The 17,105-nt window shown below is 37.3% G+C and overlaps 1 protein-coding gene across 2 annotated transcripts in view; it reads right to left on the bottom strand.

Moving 5' to 3' along the window:
* Positions 1 to 16,734, bottom strand: part of OVA2 (tRNA synthetase class I (I, L, M and V) family protein) — an 89,429-nt gene extending 72,695 nt beyond the window's left edge. The window contains exons 1-6 of one of the 2 annotated variants that reach the window (XM_087689726.1): positions 16,549 to 16,734; positions 15,889 to 16,093; positions 15,658 to 15,812; positions 15,480 to 15,581; positions 10,559 to 10,628; positions 10,364 to 10,476 (exon numbers count right to left, since the gene is read on the bottom strand). In XM_087689726.1, the coding sequence (XP_087545852.1) occupies positions 10,364 to 10,476; positions 10,559 to 10,628; positions 15,480 to 15,581; positions 15,658 to 15,812; positions 15,889 to 16,093; positions 16,549 to 16,626 (723 nt within the window). In that variant the 5' untranslated portion in view covers positions 16,627 to 16,734. The remainder of the gene's footprint in view (positions 1 to 10,363; positions 10,477 to 10,558; positions 10,629 to 15,479; positions 15,582 to 15,657; positions 15,813 to 15,888; positions 16,094 to 16,548) is intronic. The other variant, XM_087689725.1, reaches the window with a different exon arrangement.
* Between the last annotated feature and the right edge of the window lie 371 nt (positions 16,735 to 17,105).

The following is a 17,105-nucleotide window of genomic DNA, read 5'->3' as shown; positions in this document are numbered from 1 at the left end:
ACTGAGGAAATAGGGTTTCTATTGCAAGAAAATCTAACTTGTAACATCAACAACCATCTCTTTCATCTTTTATATGATCACAACAAAGAAAACAACACCAAGAATAAGAAATCTTCACGCAGCTTTATAGAAACAATTCTCCCATGGCTTTAATCTTTAACAAAATCCATCATTCTCTTCATATTCTTTCTTAGTCTAATTGCCAAATCTTGTGAAAATGAGAATTATTTTGGCAACACGCTTTGAGACAAAAATGTAAATCAATCGAAATTTCAAAGAAAAGTAAGATCTTAACTTCAAGGATCCAACTAAGGGCATCAACAACCATATTAGTTGTGTACTTTTAGTAATAGATCTCAAAGTCAAACTCCTACATAAAGTCCACCCATCTCACTTTGTGGCCACAAAGATCAAGTTCATCGTAGAGATATTTCAATGAATGGTGATAAGTCCAAATAATGAACAAAGCATGTACAAATAATGATGCCAAATGTAAATCACATGGATGACCACCAACAATTCCTTCTCTTAAGAGGTATATGTGCTTGTGCATCTGTGAGCTTCCGGCTCTCAGACATAATGGGTAGCCATCTTAATAAAAAACACCACCCATAGCATAATCACTCGCATCCGAGTGAACCTCAAAAGGTTTATGCAGATCAATAGTCTATAGCATACGAAAGTAACCAGCCATTTCAACATTTCAAAACATTGATCAAGCTCACTAGTCCAAACAACTAGCACACTAACATGCTTTTTCATACTTTGGATACCCTTAAGCAAACATGTTAAGAGTTTGGCAACGTAAACATAGTCCTTAATGAACTTTCCAAAGAACGAAGTAAAGCCCAAAAAAGATTTAACTTGTCTCATGATCCTTGGAATAGGCCGATCTAGAGCTACTCGAATCTTTTAGGGATCAATACGAATGTCATCAATCGAGATAATGTGTCCAAGATATAAAAGCTCCGTGCAAAAGAATTCCCACTTGGATAGCTTTGCAAACAATCACTCTCATCTTAAGCAACAAAAGACGATGCAAGTGGTTTGTATGCTCTTTCAATGACTTACAATAAATAAGTATATTGTCGAGAAAAACAAGTATCCACTTTCCAAGACATCAATGAAATAATTAATTCATCAGCAAGAAAGTTATCAGCATTCATTAATCTAAAACATAGAACTAAAAATTGATAGTGTCCATATCGTATTTGAAACGTAGTCTTTAGAAAATCCTCAAGAGCCATCACAATTTAATGCTGTCTAGACCTAAGATTGATTTTGGTGAAGTAACACGCACTTCAAAGCCAATTCATCCAAGGTCATGAATATTTGTTCTTAACAATCACTTTAATGAGACCCTTATAATCTACATAGAAGGATATCATGCCATCTTTTTTCTTTCTGAAAAGCATAGGTGCACCCCATGGAGACTCACTAAGTTCGATAAAGCCCTTTGCTAGATAATTGTGAAGTTACCTAGCTATCTTATCTTCATCTTTTGGGCTAACTTGATACAGCTACCAAGAGACAAGATGGCTACTTGGCAGCATCTTGATCCTACGATCTAATCTACCACGAGACAGTGGAAGTTTGTCAAGTGATTGGGATGAAAAGAATCAGCATATTCATGTAGAACCCAAGTATTTATTGGCATTTAAATTAGTATCGACATTGTTATTAAATGAAGGAAAATTACACTGTAGTACAAATGATTGAACTTTTCAATAAAACAAACATAACAATGTCCAAATTATGAAAACATCTATTGAATTCAAAATGATATTATAAGTATACTAGATTCGGAGATCTCAAAGAGAGGATCACCCTCAATCAAATGAAAGCAGCAATCAAGCTCAAAAGAAAGTACCTGAGTTTTTTAATCAATGTACAAAGAAAAACATATATAAAAGAACCATGATATGCCCAAGATGAAATCGACATAGGGCTAAGCTCATTACTCGAAAGTCCAAAGACTCATGGTACTATTGGATCAAAAGATTCAATTTTTGCACCATTCAATCCCAACATCCACATTCAAGCCCTCCTTATAATAGACACGATATTCTCAATCAACAGGTGCCATGTGGAGTTGAAGTCTCTACACTAGTTGAGAAGAAAGAAAGTAGAACCATTGTCAAATAAGACTGCAATTGTTTTACCATTGATAGCCAGTGACCATTGAAAGATCGTACAGACCAAATATAGTTTCATTCACGAGACAATGATTGCAACTACTCATTAACAAAATACTCTTGTACTAAAAATTTAGAAGAAATGCCTATAGCATCTACAATGTTTACCAAATCCATTGAAGTCAATTTCGCTATTCTAGGCACACACTCTGTCTCCACAAAAAAACCTAGTCTAATGGCATGCACTTGCATGACCCTGAAGGTGACTGATGAAATGCTTCTAGGATAGAGTTTTTTTTTACTTGAAAGTAAAGCCAACTCGATGGGACACACCATCAACTAGCTATCCCCTAATTGCAACCAAAGTGTTGTCAAAATTATTTGCATACCAATGGGCATCCTCTAAAGAATATAGAGTATTGTGGAGTATCTCATTCAAGTGGGCAACTCGAAAAGACAATGCATATAGAGTAATGCCTAGGCATCTTGCAAGGTCTTCATTTTATCAAGAAGGTACATATACTCCTATAAATATATGTCTAGGATCTTCTTTTCCATATCTAGCATAAATAACTTGCGAAAATTTTTCAATCTAGTTATCGGTTACAAATCACTTTCAAAAACGGATTAAAATCCATCCACGTCTCTAGCTTGAAAAATAGCCCCATCTATTGTCACAGGAATGTGAATTTTTATGCTTTGCTTAGAATTTGATGTAGTTATTCAATCACTATGTGCAAATGTGAGAAGCACGTGTTGTGCGAGTTAGTTAAGTCACAATGACAAGCCAAGGAGCCCGAGATATCAGTTGGTGTCAAAGGCAAAAGTTGTAATAAGTTATACTGGATAAGTCCTAGGTGGTATCTAAAGTCAGTTTTAACATGGGGCATTTGTTTGACCAATAAGTGTTTAATGTCTCCTCAAGGCCTCTAGTGATGAAGAAACCTAAAAACAAGGTGCATGATCCCAAGATGAAGGAGTCTTAGTCATTGTAAACTAGTAGTATCATTTGTGTATCTCGCACAAACCAAGCCTCCACAAAAACCACACGACACTCTTTAGAAGCGCACCTACTTTGATACCGTGTGAACCCATGCTAGAAATTGCATTGAGAAAACACAAAATGTACGAACACGACTATGTTGAGCTAAAAATGCATTATAAACTGATTAGCACTTAATTACAGCCCCAATCACAAAAAAAGAAATGTGTTCCTAGAGAGTGTCTATGTCCCATCAACCAAACCCTAATTTGGGAGGACCATCCATCTTTAAATAGATAGTCTACCCATCACTCAAATTTAATCTTGTTTTGCACATAGTTGGCACCTATCTCTACTGTCCACACCCTTTTTGCAGAGGATATCTCAATTGAGCTGCTATCCATTGCCAATCTGCACTCGACGCCTGCTGTCCAGCCTCTTCAACCTACTAGCAACCATTTCCAGCCTACTACCATGCCTAGATTGCTGCGTTTACTGCTAATCTCACTGTTCCAGCCTGCACTTTGACCGTCCTACTACCACCAGCTGTTGACGTAATCCCCAGACCTTGCATTTGCTGTTGCTAACTGCAGCATGCGCTGCCAGGTCATCAGCTTGCCTGCGTTTTGCAATCTGCAGCCATTGCCAGATTGCCAAGTCATCACAGCAAGCTGCATTGACTGATTTCCTACTAATTGGCTTTGTCTAACTTTGATCCAGCCATCATACAGCTGCATCTGCTGCCACAGACATCTTTGGAGGCTGTCTACTGCGTTTCAGAGTCCGTTGAAGTACAACACACTCTCCAGCCCATACTCTCTGCCTCAATCCTAAAGACATGGGAGTTCAAGGGTCAATATTCACATTGCATTCTGTGTTTGCTGCATTGAGCATTAAAATCAATGTTAACACTAACATTAACCTTAAAGGTTAATATATAAATAACATTAAAGTGAATAATAGCATTAGCATTGAATGGTGATATCACATTAACATTAAATGGTATGTCATAGTTAAAATTAATCATTGCACTAACATTGACTGTTAGTGTTTTAAAAAACAAAATTTCTGGTGCAAATCTAAGCAATAAGATCTCAGCTACTGATAATGACCTCAAAGTGGCAGCTCTTTGGGCCCCAATCGTCAGGACTCAATACCACTGAAGATTCTTGCATAAATGTATCACCTCAATACGAACTATAGCACAAGTACTGAACAAAAAGTACCTTGCCATGCCCACCATTTGCAACCCCTTGTGCATGCCCTTCTTACTAGTAGTGTGACATGTCCCACACCACCCTTAACAAATAAAAGCATACCTATCACATGTGAACCATCACAATATAGTGCCTTGTGAAACAAAATTTATTCAAGTTCCAAGAGTTGTTCTATTTCTTCAACTTCTGGGGGATCTTCAATAATGGATTCCTTTAATTCTAATCCTATATAAGCTTAAGCAAACTTATATAGAAAGCATTGTGTATTTTCCAGTGTTGAGCGAGAAGCTTAATCAATAAGAAACTCCATTTATTCTGTCAATTACTTTCAAGGGTCCAAAATACCTATTAGAGAGCTTTGAAAAAGATTTTTTTTTTCCTTTTATCAAACTTTAACAAAACATATTGACCATTTTTAAATGTCAAATGTCTTCTTCATTTATCTACATACTTCGTTTGTCGCTCTCGAGCAGCTTTAATAGTGGCTCAATCCATTGCTATTATTAAATCTAAAGGAAACTCATCAACAGCAAAAATCTTATCTTTAATTTGAATATTAGAGAAAAAATCACTTTAGCTTGTATTATCTCATTTGGAGCTTTCCATGTGGATAAGTGCATTGTATTGTTGTAAGCAAACTCTAGTAATGAAAGATATTTCTCCCATTGTGACTTGAATTCACTAACATAGGCTTTCAATATATCCAAAAGGGTGAGATTTATCACCTCCATTTGGCTGTCAACTTGAGAATGAAAAGATAATGAGAGCTTTAAAGTGGTTCTCAAGTTCTAAAATTAAGCGCGCCAAAAGTTGCTTGTGAATTTGAAGGCAGAGAAGTCTCTGTCTAAGATAATTTCAACAAACATACCATGTAATCTGAAGATATGTTGGATGGAAAGTTTTGCAGCTTGTGAGAATTTCAATATTTTATGACATGAAACAAAGTGTGACTACTTGTTAAATCGATTAATTATAATCCAAATCATACAATGACCTTGAGATGAAATCCATTGTGATAGATTCCCATGAAGCATCATGCGCCAAAACATGTTGCAACAATATTGGATTCTTTTGTCTGTCACACTTTGATTTTTGATACACTAGACAAACGTCAATGAGATTTGTATCTCTTTGTAATGGTTGGCCAATAAAGCAAACATTGAATCACTCTTAATGTGAATGTCCTTCCTTTATGTCTTGCATAAGGAGATTCGTGACTTTCTTTAAGCACCTTCTATCAATTAGAAAGAGTGACTTAAAGGCAATTATTTATAATAAGGTAATCTTTTTTATGAAATAATCTAGATGAGAACCTCACTATAAATTTACCCAAACTAATCTAAAACCAACATCTTGCTCATAAGTATTTTTCGTTGTTTGGAAATTTTCATGTGAGTGAGGATTATTTTTAGCTTTGTGAAGAATCTTTTTTATGAAATAATCTAGATGAGAACCTCACTATAAATTTACCCAAACTAATCTAAAACCAACATCTTGCTCATAAGTATTTTTCGTTGTTTGGAAATTTTCATGTGAGTGAGGATTATTTTTAGCTTTGTGAAGAATCTAAACTTTTGTCATTTCATTAAAAGAAGATATTCTTCTTTATAAGGTAACAAAAAGGAAAAGCTACATGTGTAAAATGCTTAATGAAGTGGCAGTAATAGGTACATAAGCCAAGAAAAGATCACATCTCATATACATCACAAACATTGGTCATTCTTGGATTATCTTAATCGTTTCAAAATCCATCCAAATCCCTTCCGAAAAAAAGATGACATTCCCAAGATAATTTATTTTATGCATACAAAATTCACTCATTTTACCATTTTCAAGAGTTTATTTATTATAGTAGTTGTAAAACAATCTCCAAGTGTTGATAATGCTTCTCTTCTTTCTTGCAAGACACAAGAATATTACCAAAGAAGGTACTGACATATTGTCAATGATCTCTAAAAAAATGCTCCATCATTCAATTGAAAGTAGCTAGTGTATTGGTTAATTTGAAAGTAGCTAGTGTAAAAAGCAGTTTTGTATGCATCTTGTGGTACTACCCTGATTTAGTGATAATCACTCTTCCTCTCAATGCGGCTGGAAACCTTTGAGCCTCTTAGATAATCCAGAATATCATTAATTCTAAAAATAGAAAATTGATTTTTTACAATGATTATCTTCACGTCTCAATAATCAATACGCATTCTAAATGTGTCATCCTACTTCTAAACAAAAAGAACCAAAGAACAAAATGGTGAGCTACTTGGCCTTATTAGCCCTCGATTGAGTAGATCTTTAACTTGCTTTTTGGATTCTTCTTGCTAAGAGCAATTCACACAATACGGAACTTTATTAGAAGAAGAATTGTCCAAAATAATGCCAACAAAATGGACTTCTGGCCTTTTTAGGAAAAGTTGATAGGAAAGACCTTTCGAAAAACAATCTTTATATTTTTTCAAGAGTTTAAGTTGCTTTTGTTTTTCAGCATTTACATTATATTTCACATCATTGACATAAAGCACACAATATTGAACGCAATCCTTAATTATTCAAGAGACTTGCATATCGCTTACCACAAGTATGGTGTCTCAAGATACTCTAGCTTAGATTTTATACTACTTGCCTTTTTTAATGAGTTCTACCTTCTCCATTTAAAAGATGATTGAGTCTACGTAGCCCTATGATTCCATGGCATAACAAAAGGCACATCACAACCATCTAGATGTGCGATACAAAATCAACATTTCAAGCCTGGCAAACTTTTACTAAAGTCTCCATCTTTTCATCCTTTAATCCAAGCTATTGAGCCAACTCTAAGGAAATAAAGTTTTTATTTTTTCCAAGGTCTATCAAGACTAGTGTTTACTTGCCTTGTAACCATTCCCGAGCTTTTAATAGTTTATACATCTCCAGAGTGTGATTTGTATTTGTGACTGCATTACTAATGATATTGGTTATTACTAGCAACTTCGACTTGTCAGAAACTTTACTTTTTCCTTTGTTGGGGCATTGACTTGGTATGTGGCCTATTTGTCCACATTTAAAATACTTTCCTTATTTCATAAAGAGTTGCATTTCTTCTTTAGAAAGTTACTTGGCTTATGGATAAAAATTAAAGTGGAATTGAGGAGCATTTGGAGGTGAATGGGGCTTCATTAGCTACTTTTGTTGCTCCTTTCGCCCTTCTTTTGAGACTTACTACTTTTCATGATCAGCCATTCTCTTCTTATCATCCTTTTAGAATGATTTGTTGCCATTATGCTTCATTTTCCATGTCTTAATATGATTAATGAGTTCCCTAAGACTGGAACAATGATAATGATTAACAGCAATGCCAAGTTTGAAATGCAAATCTCTTTGGAACTTCCTGAGCTTTTCAAAGCTGTTGATCTTCTTGAAATGTTGGACCTTCAATAATACCTCTCGAAATTGCTTTATGTAGTCACCAAGTGACTCGTTTTTCCTTTGCTAAAGCCGATCCCATTTCATTTTTGCATCTCTTTTGAAATAAACAAGAAAATTTTGGCCTTGTATTATGCAAACAAAGGACCACTATAATTTTAAGACATCATGATCATATTCCAAACTCATCCACCAAGTGCAAGCTAGTTCATGAAAGCTACAAACTTAATCTTTTCCTTTGGTTTATACCTGTCACAACCATACAAGATTTGAAATTAACAAATGAACTTAAGAAGAAAATTAGGATCGAACCATCATACATACTGAAATTGATCTTCTTTTCAAGTTAAGATAATGATTTTATCTTCTTTTTTTTATACCTTTGTCTATGTCTGAATTTAGAGGTTGAAGATAATGCATTAAGTGATTGATGGGGATGAAAATGGAGATGAGCGTGAAGAACGCCAATGCCTTTGTTAATGACGAGATCTTTCACATGAAGAGTGTGACTCTTTGTCACTCTGACAAACACAAAATGTTGCACCTAATTGCTACCAAATAACCAATTAATTGCACATTCTTTAAATCTACATAAGAACAAGATTGCTAGTGGCTAAAAGGATCATCCTCATGGGAAGATCAGCGTGTTCAACCAAGACAATTTTCTTTTTCTTTTCTTCATGTGTATTGCAAGAAGCAGCAAAGAGATGTCTAGCCAACACTGTAGTGTTTAAGCAATTGGCAACCCAAAGCATTCATAGCCAATTGCAATTGAAAACTAATCAAGGACCAAGCACGGTCTATATGACCTTTTGTTTTGGTCATTGTAATTAGTAAAGATATTTTAAAAATTTTATTCTAATAACACATTGACTAGCTTCTAATCACCTATATGTTTATTTCTTTCATGGATTTCTGGCCATTGCAAGAGTTGAGGAGTCGTGCCCTTATCATTGTTTTCTTATTAGACCTTGCATTGTGCCACAAAATGAACAAACTACATCCCCTAAATTCTAAATAAAATCAACCAGATTGTTAATTGTAAAAGAAACCCCCGCTGTTGCACGAGCACATTGCATTCTAACCCCACTTAATTTTTAAAAATGAAAATGAACCCTTGCCATCACATGTGCACGTGCACACGCGTTACAGACACATTAACATGTAATAAAACAGCATATAAGAGCTGTCTTGGATCGAATAGTGAGGGGGCTTCAAGGAATCAAAGTGAAGAATGTTAGTTTATGCTTGGGTTTTTAGAGCTACTACTTGTATAGACCTCCATTATTGTTGTAATGGGGTTCGAGGGTCACTTCTACCTTTTTGGATTCTTTTATCCTCTATTGAGTTGTGCACAAAGGACTATGAGTCTTACAAATACGTCTTCGCTCCTTAAGCATTCTATGTAACACATCTCCATATACTCAAATTATCCACTCTGTCTTTCTTTGTTTATCCTTCTCCCTTTTTTGAGTTCATTTATTAGTTGTGTGGTGGTTCGTACATTGTGTGTTTTCTCTACGAACCCTAGTGTATCTCACACCACTGTCTTTTTGTTGTTGGCGATTGCTATTACAATTTAACCTCTGCACGTGCTCCTCAAATTATTGTAGTTTCTACTCTTGTATTTTCAGCCATTGCTTGTTCTATCCTACTTCTCTTCTTGGATTGGAATCGCCTCCCCTTCTAAGGACAAGTTTATGGGCAAAAGCAATTACACCAAACTAAATGAAGTGCTTTCATTATGAACAAGCTCAAAGCGTACGATGCACTTGCACATGGTTCTTTTGTCTTAGCTGCCCATTTTCTAGCTTATTGAGGCTTGCAAACATGCTATAGCCTATAAGAGAGGAAAGGTTATGGTTCTTTCTATACTCTTGCCTCTTATCGTTGTTCTTAAAAATGCAATCTTACAAAGAATAAGGAAACATTTTTATCCTCTTATCGTATACTTCAAGGTGCACTCAACTGTGGTAGATGAAGACACAGAGAGTATCTTTGTAAAAGTGTGACAGCAATGAAAGAGGACAGAAAAGATGGAGAGAGAGAGACGTACAAGCACAAGGGAATTGATAAATTTCAAGTTTAATGTGGACTTTTGAATCAATGATATGGACATCCTAAAGAAACCTTGCGTTTGTTTTCTTGCTATCCATTTTCGCAATTTTACATGTGAGCTTCACAAAATAATCTATTTTATGGCATTTTGTGACAGTTTTTTTTGTTCAGATTCAATTTGCTTTTACATTCCTATGTCCGACATGAAGATTTATTAAACTATGGTTAGCTTCCTTATTTGCTTTTTTCTTGATCTTGTTCAATCATTTCTCTAATTTGCAATTTAAGTTCCATGACCCCTATTTATATGAACTTCAAATCTGAGTCTTGACTTTTTAAGTTGGTTGAGGGTTCTTTTCTAAATAACTAACAAACAAATTTGAGAGTGGGCCCTCGCTTTGAGGTTTTCATACAGATCATGTACCATGTACATATGACACTAGTGTCATCTGGCCGCACAGTTTTCAACTTCATGACATGAAATCCTAGGCGCAACATTCCAATTAACTAAGCATAATATTTTTTTAGCAAATTCTGACATTATTCTTCAAAATCAGATCAAGTATAAGGCATGCCTTAAATGATTTGCGCTGCTGTTCAACTGTCTTTAAAGCAAACTGAGCAGCCTTCTTCCTCAGCTTTATTGGCGTTAGATCCTTTCTTGCTTCCTGGTCCAATGACTGCAAAACTTTTCCAAAAATTTGAGATGTAAATGTTTGGATTTGCAGGCCTGTAAAATAAATATATACTTCATGTGGCTGGTCACATACCCTTGAGTTCAATTGGTAACCCATGGCAATCCCAACCAGGGACATAAAACACTTTCTGCCCCTGAAGCAGCTGCTCACAATAAAATTTTAGTCAGATGGTTATTTGAAAAACAGTTTCAGCACTTATAGCATCAGCATTAGTGCTGAAGTCCAGTTGTTGAAATAACATTTTGCTACCCAGAATAAACATCAAACAGTCAAGACAAAAGTTGTAACTAGAATGAAAACATTTATGTTGTAGTTTGATACCTTTCCAAAACCCATATGAAGCATGAGGTTTCACATTAATGCTAGTGGACTAGTCTTACCAGTAGCTTGGAACCAGTCTACACAATTCTTTCTCGCATAGATAGTATAGAATTTTTGCAAGAGAGAGCAGCTATTTAGCAGTTTTTTAACTGTTATCTTTAAAGAGTCTCATCATACTCTCCTGACTCAATGGTATGGTACATCCAAGTATGTAGGAGAACTGCAAATTTATGAAATGTCGAAGAAAAGAGACTCTACCTTAGAATTAAAGGTATTTAAATATGAAGATACAAGACAGTGCCATTTCCCCCATCCTAACATGTTTTCATGTTTCTTACTTGTGTTAACACTTGGATGTAAGGAACTGAAAATCATTGACATTTTTGAAGATACGAGACCATGGTGATAATATTTATTGGAACTAAAGCTCTTTGGAACATTAAGGTGCAAGACACCACTAATCCCTCTATTATCACTTGCATAGTCTTGCACATTTCATAGTTGTGAAAAGCTTTCAAGAGACCACAGAAAACCTGCATAAAATGTTGCGTTGTATTCTAAAAGAATTGAAAATTTTCATCTTCTAGTTATTATGACCCTAAGAAATTTTGGCAGAAAAGATGATAGTATTTGCCAAGACAGTCGATTTGAGAGGTGTGTCTTAACTCTATCTATAGACCCCAGTGAGGCGATAGGGTCTCTCTCAGTATACATTGGGCTGGGAAATTACAGGTCTGCAGGCTGGTGCACATGTACAGGTCTGATTCACATCTAGCACATGTTATTTTTCCAAAGGAATAACCCATGATTGTGCACTTATATGTACCAAACAAGAACACATTGCCTTCCTCCAATAACTAGCTTCTTGTTTCTAGCAAAATCAAAAAGTGAAATAGCAGTATTGTAGCCAATGTTTCCAGATGTCAAGACGCTTAAGAAAAATATGAATAGGGGTACTCTACTTTGACATCAAGAAAGGCCTCCAGTGGTGCAATTACCATGGCTTTGTTCAACTTCTAGAAGATCCTAAATTCCATGATGTAGAGACTCTTACTTATTTTGAGGGCCTAGTTATCATAGTTACAGCATGTACTATTGTAGACTATGTAACCCCCAAAAAATTTTGACAGTAAATTAAGTTTATAGACTCTGCTTCAACCTTAAGAAGTCAAGCAAGCCCCTAGAAAGTGTTTACATTTCCACCTAAGAGCTGAAAAATCCTACAGAAACATTCAAAATAACTAACATTCCTAAGCTTAGAAGTCGATGAACAGCCCCATGCATGACTCTCTAAATCAAATCCAGAACAGAGAACAACCTCTACACTCTTTTAACATGCGGAGTATGATCATGCAACAAATGCAGGCTCTATTTGATGAGAAAGTGGTTTCCCATCAAGCAACAAATCTCCTTTGATCTGCTCAACTTTCTGAACTGCAATGACTGATACAAAACACAACAGACCCCAGAAGCATTGCATAAGACCTTGCATTATTGTGTTGCCTTAGTGAAGGAAGTTGCTCCAACGAAGAGCTAGTCTGAAAGATGTTATGACCACATTGACTTTTGATTATCACAAATTATAGAGTTTTGCCATCATAGACATGGAAAGACCATTTTCAGATATAGAAAGCCAGGACGGCATATTCTTTCCATCCTGATAACTATCCCATGTAAAAAAATGGTATGGCTTTTCTTTTCTTTTTCTTTTTGGGGAGAGGATGATGGGGCTTTGTTTGTGTGTTGGTGGCGGTGTGGTTTTTTGTTGAACCTCCATGTTTCAAGGACCAAAGTGAGGTGATCAGAGTGTGTCATACTCTTGACAAATTCCAAAAATACAACAGCAACAGTCCACCAGCGATGATGTCGCCGTGGGCAGCAATGGGGAGCAAAATGCAGTCCTCCAGGCAGCAAGGTGTCAGTGTAGACTCCGAGCAGCAAAACGCAGCTATGCTGGCTGAGATGGCAGCTCCGCATGCAAGGGATGGTGAGAAAGATGATGGCAACAGCAGGCTGATATTCCAGATGATGAAATACAGGCTAGAGCAGTAAAAATGCAAAATCCTCTGATGATGGTGACAGAGCACTTGATGCCAACAGTGTTGGGCAGCAGCAAGGGGATGCTGGTGGCAGTCAGAGCACAGCTATCAGGAGGGTGGAACACCTCCAAGGCAGCCAGCAATGACCTCCACAGCAGGGCAGCAGCCTGAAAATGATAGCAGCACCTGTTGCAGGGTGGCAGCTCCTGGATGGGGGATGGGCAGCTGGGGGGGTCGATGGAAGATTACTGACTGGTGTGGCACTGATGGCTGAAAAGACAAGTCTTGGATGAGAATGGATGCCCTCAACATGTTCTTTTAGAGGGGATTTTAGGCCGTTTGTTCTACTGCTCAAAATAAAGCCTTTTATTTCTGGAAATGCCTTTAATTGATTTTGGGCGCTGTTTTAAGGAGTCTGACTTAGGCATTCGTATATATAAATCAAAGTAATGCATGCCTTAATTTTAGTGGCTCATATCCCAGGCAACTATATAGTAATAAGGAATAGCATTTCTTGGTTGTTTAAGGTCACCTTATGAGTCTTGGATGAGAATGGATGCCCACAGCATACTCTTTTAGAGGGGATTCTAGGGTATCTGGTTTACTATTCAAAATAAAGCCTTTTATTTCTGGAAATGCCTTTAATTGATTTTTGGGGCTGTTTTAAGGAGTCTAACTTAGGCATTCGTGCATAGAAATCAAAGTAAGGCATTCGTGCATAGAAATCAAAGTAATGCATGCCTTAATTTTAGTGGCTCATATCCCATGCAACTATATAGTAATAAGTAATGGCATTTCTTGGTTGTTCAAGATCCCCTTATGCATCCCATGTGACCATGTTTATCATGCTCCTCCACAACTCACTCAAACTCATAATGTCTCTCTATAGACTATTCTAGCTTACATGCAAAGACACAATGCCCAAAGGGGTCAAAGATCCTAGAAAGAAAGGATCCTTTGACATCAAAGAGCTGGCTTAAGTGGAATCGCAGACTGAAAGGTTATCCATGCATGTAACAAACTCAAAACAACATATGTGTCAGCCATGGTTAGCATGGTAGCACCACTTGAAGTCATACTTAAAACCAATACAAGCTACCAAAAATCCTTCAAAACATCTGACCAAATCAGATGAATATGCAAAGTATCAAATAACTATTTGATAGACAAAGCAAGAGAATGCAAAGTGTTGTAACAATTTGATATGCAAAGCAATCGCTTCATAGATTCTTTTAATTTGAATCCTCCATTTCCTTCCCTTCACCACTTACTTCCAAGGTAAACAAGAGTGCTCTTTGAGCCATATATTTCTTCCCTACAAAATATGTTTTAGAAGTAAAATCCTAAAAATTCTGGGCCCACATGCAAAACATCAATTTTGTGCTTCCCAAGAAGTTATCTTAGCTACAAATTGACCCCAAGCTGATCAACACATGGCAACCAAAATTGCAAGCACCACATACAAGGCTCTTCATCGTATCTAAGATAGATATGAGCCAAAATACATCCCATTAGCACAACCCCTAATTCAAGCCCTAATAGTAGAACACGTGCACACAACCAATAAGGCACCCTCGATATGAACAGGTACCTGTCAAATTCAGGCCAGAAGACATAATCCACTCAAATATACTAGACAAATGTAAGCTAAAGAAATACACCATTAAGCTTGAAAATCACTGGAAGCTGCATGCCACAATGCCTACTTCCAAAAGATGAGTTGAATCAATGATGGTAAATGATTTTGATGGAGCCAAAGAGATCCTTTGGCACCATTTCAAACAAGGTAGGGATTCATATTACATTTTCAGAAAATATCAGGTCACTAGTTCCATTTGCAATGGCTGAGCCTTGTAATGCTAAATATACTGCCATGCTGGTTTTTCTTCTATAAAGGCATCATGTGGCTGAGGCCAATAGCAAGATCAATGGTCAGCCAAACTTGCTATCTGTAACAAATAGCCACAGAATATTCTAGCTTTCCTCCACATGCCCACATTGAATGTTTCCCGTGACTTGTAGTCCAACCATATTTCAAATTGTAGCATTCATCCTCTCAATCTGCACTTGAATTTAATATTCTGGCAAGTCCTTAGATTAGCCTAGTGCTGCAGTCTGGTTGAAAGACCAAAGTTCATTATAACCTCACCTAACAGCTATGCCCCAAAAGCAAGCCACAAAGTTCGGTCACACTCATACAGCTAGAACCAGCTACATTGTGCAAACAATCTAAACCACTCGTATAGGTAACCCTGACGGCCTAGCTTGCCCCTCTGCCAAACTTTTAGTGTAGTGAAAAAGGCAGTACACATGCAGATTGTTTATGACAAGAATTGCTGAATATCGAACAGTAATCTAGCTCGTTTCATTTTGCTGATGTGAATCTTTTGAGGATTTTAAGGAGCCCAATACCTCACTTTACGTTATCTACTGCATATCTTTGCATTTGTTGCATGGATCCTTCTTAGGATAGCCAGAACTGACATAGCAATAAGACAGGAAAAGAAGTGTTTCATAGTGGGCAGTTGCAGTTCATGTATAATACATTTGGCTGGAAATGAAGTGCAGGCCCATTGTGCAGATCGGACAAATGACATTAGCTTTTATTGCAATATATTTGGCAAAATGGGTACCTGATATCTGTTGATGAAGTCCTTGAGAATCTTGTTCAATGCATGCCCCATGTGAAGATCGCCATTTGCATAAGGAGGTCCATCATGGAGTGTGAAAACATTCTGCAGTAGAGACAAGCATGATAATCAGCAACCATCTACTAAAATCAAGATCATCAATGGGGAGAACTAAGCATACCCCACTGTTTTTCTCCAGTAACCTCTCAAGAACTCTCTTCTCTTCCCACATTTTCTGAATCTCAGGCTCTCGAACAATGGCATTTGCACGCATGCCAAAGCTGGTTTGTGGCAGTTCAATAGTATCTTTGTATTTTCCACCTTCTTTGTCCTTTGCTGCAGGAAAAGGCGTGAGGAAACAAACCAAGGGGGAATAAACAAGAAGTGCAGGGCACATGTGTGCATACAGTACCATTCTCGCCTTTCTTTGCCAACATGACGGGGCCTCGAGCTCTGCGCTTCGAGCCTGTTGGATGATAGCAAAATTCACCTCCACTGCCAGAAGAGGTCGAGCAGAAAAGCCTGGGAGTGAGCTGAAGGGAGGAGCCTTTAAATTGGTGATCCGGCAAGTGCCTTTTCTGGATGCCTCTATTCGCAGCTTTCGAAAGGCATTGCAGCTTGTTTTTGTCCAAATTGACAGAAAAAAAAAAGAGCATCAGACAATGTGACGATGGAGGATTACTAATAGGGCAAAACGTGTGAGAATCCAACAGGAAATAATGTTATGACACAACAAAGAAAAACATGGAGAATCCGAGACGCCAATAATGTTATCACAACAATCATAAGCATGAATGATGGCAGAAAATGTGAGAACAATAATGTTATCACAAAACAAAGACAACCATGAAGAACCAGAGACGCCAATAATGTTATCACACAACAAAGATAACCATGAATGACGGCAAAACATGTGAGAATCAAACAGGACAATAAAGTATCACACAATAAAGATAAACATGGAGAATCAGAGACGCCAACAATGTTATCACACAACAAAGATAGCCACGAGTAATGTTGTCGCACACAAAAGATAGCCATGGAGAATCATAAGTAGGACAATCGGACTCACCGTAAGAGGAGTTGGACAGCAGGAGAGAGACCGGCAGCACATCGACAGCCTCCACTCCACAGCTGAAGAAGCTCTCATAGCAGCAATGGCTGTTTGTTTGCTTGCTGTAGAGAGGGGATGACCGCTCTCTCTCGCTGTCCCCTTATCTTCTTCTAGTTAGGCCCTCCTTTTGACTTGATTACCAGATGGGCTGGCTGTATATTTCTTGTGTCATCTCATGAACTTTTTAGGCTGGTTACACACCAAGTAATGGACGGCCAACCCCGTCCAGAGTGTGGGCATGCACTTTTTGAAATTGGGCACAAACATGGGCGTCATACCTTTACACACCAAAAGGACACAGTTTGTAAAAAAAATAAAAAAGAATAAACTTATAAATCTTTTGATTGGTTGCAAATGCAAAAAGTACACCCTTGTCCGCCACTTTACAAAGTGGGCAGGGGAGACTCCCCGTCCAAAAGTGGGCGGGGAGTTCACCTGTTTAACAGGTAAACAACAGGTCATGTCCTCTCCCGTGTGTAAAGGACTGCGGACGCCAACCTTTAAATAAGTGTTTT

This window comes from Lygodium microphyllum, chromosome 12 (assembly GCF_053477565.2).
Source record: "Lygodium microphyllum isolate KBCC chromosome 12, Lygodium_microphyllum_v1.1.10, whole genome shotgun sequence".
Taxonomy (NCBI): domain Eukaryota; kingdom Viridiplantae; phylum Streptophyta; class Polypodiopsida; order Schizaeales; family Lygodiaceae; genus Lygodium; species Lygodium microphyllum.
Note: the sequence above shows the minus strand (reverse complement) of the source record. Positions and strands in the feature narration are given on the sequence as shown.